Genomic DNA, 6983 nt, shown 5'->3' with positions numbered 1-6983 from the left:
ATAAAAGCTATTACTAAACAAAAACGATGACATTATATTCAGAAACATAGTGATAATAATAATGAAAGAGTTGGTTGTTTCTGAATATAATGTCATCGTTTGGGAGCGTTGGAATTGTTGGCAATACTGGAGGTGGTGCCACTGGAGTGTCCAAAAGATGGCGAGCTGCAAGACTCATATCAAAACTTGACAATGATAATGCTACTAGCAAAGATAACAAGAAGGAAAGCCTGGAAGCAGCCATAATTAAGCAAGCTCGTGAATAGGAAGAACGGAGGATTTTGTTAATTGTGTTTACTGCGGAAGAAAACAGCTCTAATAGACGTTTTTATAGAGTAAAAACGTTGAAGGGTTCGTGGAGGATGCGATGTAGGTGGGTAAGTCTTGATAGAAGTACTCTGATTAGTTAAACTTCTTACCTAGATGAGGCTAATTTCTTGTTAAACTCATTTTTTGAAGCAATTTTGCAGCGTACTTACCTTTGAGAATTACAAATTGACTAGTGCTGATGTTCCTCACCCATCCCATCTAATCGAAACTAGGAATTTTGGCTGCAAATACTAAATGCAAATTGACATGGTTTTTAGAGTCAAATGTCCATCCAAATTAAAAATTGCTCTTCTATTGTGCAATTTCACATGTCACCTCCATCCACCCACTCATAGACTTTGACAAGTTGTTTGGGAAATGAGTTTATTTTAGGTTTAAAAACCATGCAAAGAGATAGAAGATTTTGTAGGAATCAATGGCCTTCAGTTTTAGAACCTCAAACTACAAAGAATTGCCTTCAGTTTCAAATCCAGTGCATTGATTTTGTTTCTGATTTTTAAGACGATTAAAAAACAGTTCTATTGATGGGATTTCCCATTTCCAACTATTATACGCAATTTAAAGTCTTGTACATGATAGACTGAAATAGTAGCAATTAAAATTAGGGATGAATATGAACTAAGCCAAGATTGAACATTTTTTGGCTTGAGTTCAGATTGAATGAAAAATAATTCAACTCAAGTTCAACGAGCCAAAATTAAGAATAGCTAGAGTTTGACTAGAATGAAAAATGGTTCGACTCGAGTTTATTTCTTGAGTTCATGGTTTAGTATTAAAGCAATATTGTTTTATTTAATAATAGGTAAATCAACGTCATTTTGATAATTACTTTACATAATCTAAAATAAGTTGTGAGCCAAGTTTCGACTGAATCAAACCACCCCTAACTCATGAGTCTGACTCCCTCTAACTTGAGTTCGATTTGGTTTTAGAAATAGTCAACTCTCTTGTTATAATATTGGGAAGTGAGAGTGTTTAATCCAAAAAAATTAATAAATAAAAATATAATTATAACAAAATTTTGGCAATCTTTTAATATTTAGGGTGAATGAGATAATTAAATTATCATTTATATTATTTGCTATATTACTATTAGTAATAAAAAATTATCGGAATCTTTTATTGCTTATAACGAAACAAGATGAGTAGTGCTATGTGTATAATTTTGAGCACAAATAATAATATGTCATCATATAATTAGATAGTTTTAAATTAAAAATAAAACAATACCCAATCACATAAGGACATACCATTATTTGTGGATAAAAGTATGTATATAATTTTATTAAAACAAGATAATATAAAGAATAAAAGATAGATTATTAAGATAACTATGGGTAACTAAATGTCCCTTTAGTATTCGTGTAGGATCCTTAGATGTGGATTCATGTTTGAGAGATGATAATTCATAAAATTGAAATATTTCGAGTGTTGCATAACGCCTTTTATTTGTGTTAGATTTTATTATAATCCCTCGTTTGTATGGTAGGGATTGGAGAAGAACGTCATTGCATATCTGTACGATTAAATTTAGCTTATAGTGTTTTTATGTTTCATCTTTCGTATTATTACTACACCATTAAATTAAGTTATAGTTTGAAGAAATCAAGAAAGAAAAAAAGGTGTCTATATGACTAAAACAACCAAAAAGTTGAATATATTTATTCATCATTCAAACAAAATACAAGCCAGTACTACTAATCGATGACATATAAAATTCAGATACATAGTAATAATAGTAACGAATAATACTGCAAACATACTCAATGAGAAAGATGTATAATGATACAAAGCACTAATGAATAACTGAGCTATGGCATGTTAAAGAATAGCCAGTGGTTTAATTTGATGGTGGTGGAGAGAGGAAAGGAATTGAAGGGATTGTAGTGGGAATGGTTGGAAGAGGAGTTGGATTTGGCAATGGAGGGAGAGTTAGTTTTGGGACGGTTGGATTTGGCAAAGGAGGCAACGTTGGTTTTGGAGGAGTTGGCTGAGTTGGGAGAGTTGGCAATGGAGTTGAAGGCAGAGGTGGAAGTGTAGCTTTAGGTACTGTTGGAATTGATGGCAATGGCGGCAATGTGGCCTTCGGCAGTGGTGGAATTGTCGGCAATAATGGAGGTGGTGCCGCTGGATTGTCCAAAAGATGGCGAGATGCAAGACTCATATCAAAACTTGACAATAGTGCTACAAGCAAAGATAACAAGAAGAAATGCTTAAAAGCAGCCATAATTAAGTAAGCTCGTGAATATGAAGAACGGAAGAGTTTGTTATTTGTGTTTTCTGTGAGAGAAACAACTCTAATAGACGTTTTTATAGAGTAAAAACGTTGAAGGGTTGAAGGAGTTTGATGAGATGTAGGTGGGGAAATCTGGAGAAAGTATATTGATTAGTTAAACTTCTCACCTAGATGAGGCTAATTTCTTGTTGAACTCAATCTTTGAAGCAATTGTGCAGCTTACTAACCTTAGACAGTTACAAATTGACTAGTGCAGATGTTTCTCACCAATCCCTTCTAATCAAAACTAGGAATTTTGGCTGCAAACTACTAAATGCGAATTGACACGGTTTCTTGAGCCCTCAAAAGTCCATCCAAATTAAAACTTTTTCTTCTGTTGTTCAATTTCACATGTCACCTCCACCTACCCAATCATAGACTTCGACAATTTATTTGGACAATGAGTTTATTTAAGGATTGAAAACCATGCAAAGGGATATAAATTTTTGTTGGACACAATGGTCTTCGATTTTAAAACCCCAAAGTACAAATAATTGCTTCATTTCGAATCCAATACAATGATTTTGTTTCTGATTTATAAGATGATTCAGAAATAGTTCAGTTGATGCAATTTGTCATTATTAATTGACATGCACAATTTAAAGTATTGCAAAAAATAAACTAAAATAATAACGATTAAAATATGAATGAACTATATTTTGTCTACTATTATATCAAAATAATACTGAAGAATAAATCAAAGAAAATAAAGAAAATTAGACACATAATTTTTAACACAATGTAGCTATTAATAGACATGTATTATGTAAGGAATAAATACAATGAATTATCTTCAATGTTTTCTCTTGCCTCTTGATGATCATGATCCCTATCTCTGAAATAATCTTTCATATTTATAAGACTACCGAGAAAAAATTAGATTCAAATTAGAATAATTGCAGATTCTTAATCCAAATAAAAATTCCAATAGTGGATTCCTATTTCATTTGATCTAAACGGAAATATATACAAGGATCGAAATATCCTAGTTAAAAAGATAGAGACATCTTCTTGTTATTGTTATGAATACGAAATAAAAGAATTTCTGTTACAGGTTCTGGACAAATTTGTTGTTTGTTGGATGGCTTCTCGTTGCCTGAGTAGAAAGTTTACTCGTTTTAGCTGCAAACTATTGAATAAGAGACAGTTAAAGTGTTACCCAATGGCTAGTTAGTGTCTGGCTGCTAGTCTCGATGACCTAGACTTTTGAAAAGATGCGTCTTGAATAAAAAATTCATAGGCTAGAAAGTACAGTACGCATAACTATTATTTCCAGTTAGGGTTAAATTTGAATTGAGCTAGTTTAGTTCGATTGTCAGCTCGACTTGATCAAGCTTAAAATGAGCTACCATTGCTTAAGCTTGAGCTCTCAACCCAATTCTACATCTCTTATATAAATGAGATGTATTCTAGCAATTCATGTCACCCATTATAAATAAGCTTACCCTTCATTCCTCATCACAATTCAATTTCCTTTCATATTTTCATTTATGAGAAAACATAAATTTTAAAATTAATAATCAATAAGTTTAAGACCAATAACTAAATCTAAAAAATATCTTCGTACAAAGCTGAGCTTTAGCTTGACTCATCATATTGAGCTTTAGCTTGACCTCAACTATAACATCCCTCTCTAGAAGCACTACCCACCAAAGGAGAAATGTTATGAATTAATATCCGGAGCGTTTATTTCTATTTTTTTTCTTTTAAACTACTTTAACATGAATGCATCACTAAAAGTGTTTAGAAATTATTTTTAAAACTGAATATCTAGAAGCGAACCAAAAGATGTATATACTCATGTGAAAACTCATCTGAAAATATCTGAAAACGTGGAGTAAACATATACTAGTGTACCATCATCTCAAAAAGTCAAAAATCAATAAGAACATGCGACTATATGCATGTAATATAAACCAGAGATAACCTGCTCCAGCCGGATCTACATACGCTGACCTGACCCTGCCTCGCAGCTACCCCGATCACCTGTATCTACAATCAGGAAAGAAAAGGAAGTGAGTGATAAGAACACTCAGTAAGGGGAAGGAATCAAGTAAACTATTTTTTTTCCTGTTCTAACTCACTTTCGAGACTCCACCTCACATCTTAACCTCTATAAGAGATTGAGGGGGGTAATCTAGCTCATTCTTTACTATTTGGGTCATACTTTGTCCCATCTGGTATCTATTTGATACTTTCTGGAAGCTAACTATAGGGATTTGGTACTTTTCTAAGCTCGAGCTCTTTTCCTTTCTCTCACTAGACCAATTGGGATCCGAATTGTGCTCTACTACGAGTATACTCTACTGCGAGCAAACCCTACTGTGGGTCTATGCCCTACTACGGACGTGTCCTACTACAGACGTGTCCGACTACGGACGTGCCCTACTACGAGCAGTGTAGTGTAAAGTGCCCCCTCACAGTTTATAGCATGCATGTGGGTCTTATATTTTACTAATTTTGCTTCCATCTAAATTTATTCATAACTCACCAGACATTACTCTTGGGACGACCCCTAAATCTTGAGCTCCGAATTCCTTTTCTTGCTTTTCTTTCTTTTTCTTTTCTTCTTTTCTTTCCTTTCCTTTCCTTTCTTTCCTTTCCTTTCCTTTCTTTTCTTTCTTTCTTGCCCAGAACTACGAAATACTGTTTACAGAACAGTCATTTAGCAGGGTAGCCTTCTTTTTCATACAATTTAACAACCCAAACGGTTTCTAATTCATACAAGCTATATATCGTTGAACAGAGGATTCAAAAATCTTTCCAACAAGCTATAATAGCACTCATAATTCAATAGATAAGGCAGTCAAAACTTGAGCTAAAGTCAGTGGCAAAAACTGCCTCCCCTGTTTATTTGGTAAAGCAGTCCTTGTGGTTCATGCAATATTTAACAATCCAAATAATCTCGAATTCATACAAGCTATATATAATTAGAAAGAGGATTCAAAGAGCTTTCCAGCAAGATATAATAGCACTCATAATTCATTAGATAAGACAGCCAAAACATAGGACGAACTCAGTGGCAAAAACTGTAAATATCAGACAACTTTCTGCCATGAACAAAAATAACACACATAGACATCCCAAATGGCAAGACAACATTCCTCAACTTTAAAATCATCATTTATAACATAGATCCAAGGAACCAAAAACCTAAATTATGCAACATATCAAGGATGATTCCCCTTACCTTGTTTCAAGCCCAATATTTGCAAGTTGGGTTCCTTCTCTTTGTTTTGTTTCCTTTAACACCAAAATCACATTAATTCTAATGCCTTACACATTTATATAAATAAAGGTTATTTAAATAACCTAACTCAATGTATGTAAAATATGAAATTCTTACATTTTCTTGGTAATTAAGTGATTTAAGCTTATCTTCCTTCTTTTCTTCTTCCTAGCAACCTTAATCAACCAAAAGTATAATTATCCATAAAAACTTCAAATTTCACATCTCTTAAAAATTAAATTTCTTACCTTAGAGTTGACCAGAATGGATAGATTTACACTTTTTATAACTGGAGGCTCTTGGAATTAGGTGGTTTAGCTAGGTTTTTTATGAATTTTGCTTAAGGTAAAAGTTTTAGATAAAATGGAGGGGGCTCTCGGCTAAATGAAGAAGAAGATGAATAATGGATGGTTTTATAAACCTTTTGGACCAAATTGCCCTTAACCTTTTCTATAAATGATTATTTTATTCTTAGCTAATTACCAAAGACCCTTAGCACCACCATATAATTTCAAGTGTGCCATTCAATTTTCATTCCCACTTTGTCCCTTAAATCTTTCTAAAATGACCATTTTACCCCCTTTGAAAAATATTGCTCATTTAGTAGTTTTCTATAATTCTTTTATAATTTCTTTAAACAACAAGTTATAAAATCAACTCTAGGGGTAATTTTGGAAGTGGAGTTTACTGACATACCTGAATCCAGGTGTTACATTTCTTCCCCCTTTAAAAGGATTTCGTCCTTGAAATTCACAAAAACAACTCGAGAAACTTCTCCTTCATGGTTTGCTCCATTTCCTAGGTGGCCTTCTCTACCTTATGGTTTCTCCATAAGACCTTTACTATAGGAATCTGTTGGTTTCTTAGTTGCTTAATTCTTCTGTCAAGTATCTGAATCAGTCTTTCTTCATAACTAAGGTTTTCTAATAACTTAATATCATCTGTATTCACAACCTGGGAATGATCACCAAGACATTTCCTCAACGATGAGACATGAAATACATCATGAATTCGGTCCATACTCACTGGTAAGGCCAATCTATAAGCCACTTTTCCAACTATCTCAATTATCTCATATGGACCGATAAATCTGGGAGCTAGCCTTCCTTTCTTTCCAAATCTCATCAAATACAAATTCACCTACATTGA

General features: G+C 33.3%; 1 protein-coding gene across 1 annotated transcript; it reads right to left on the bottom strand.

Annotated features, from left to right (window-relative positions):
• Window positions 1-1961: 1961 nt before the first annotated feature.
• LOC123230079 (protein PELPK1-like) lies at window positions 1962-2609 on the bottom strand. Its single transcript, XM_044656193.1, has one exon. It carries the CDS (start codon window positions 2555-2557, stop codon window positions 2171-2173), a length of 387 nt encoding a protein of 128 aa, XP_044512128.1. The 5' UTR covers window positions 2558-2609; the 3' UTR covers window positions 1962-2170.
• Window positions 2610-6983: the final 4374 nt, after the last annotated feature.

The sequence above is a fragment of the Mangifera indica genome, chromosome 1, assembly GCF_011075055.1.
Source record: "Mangifera indica cultivar Alphonso chromosome 1, CATAS_Mindica_2.1, whole genome shotgun sequence".
Lineage (NCBI taxonomy): Eukaryota > Viridiplantae > Streptophyta > Magnoliopsida > Sapindales > Anacardiaceae > Mangifera > Mangifera indica.
This window is presented reverse-complemented; position numbering and strand designations above follow the sequence as displayed.

Excerpts from the sequence above, each read along its gene's own strand:
- LOC123230079 (XM_044656193.1), bottom strand. The coding sequence starts at position 2,557 with ATGGCTGCTTTTAAGCATTTCTTCTTGTTATCTTTGCTTGTAGCACTA.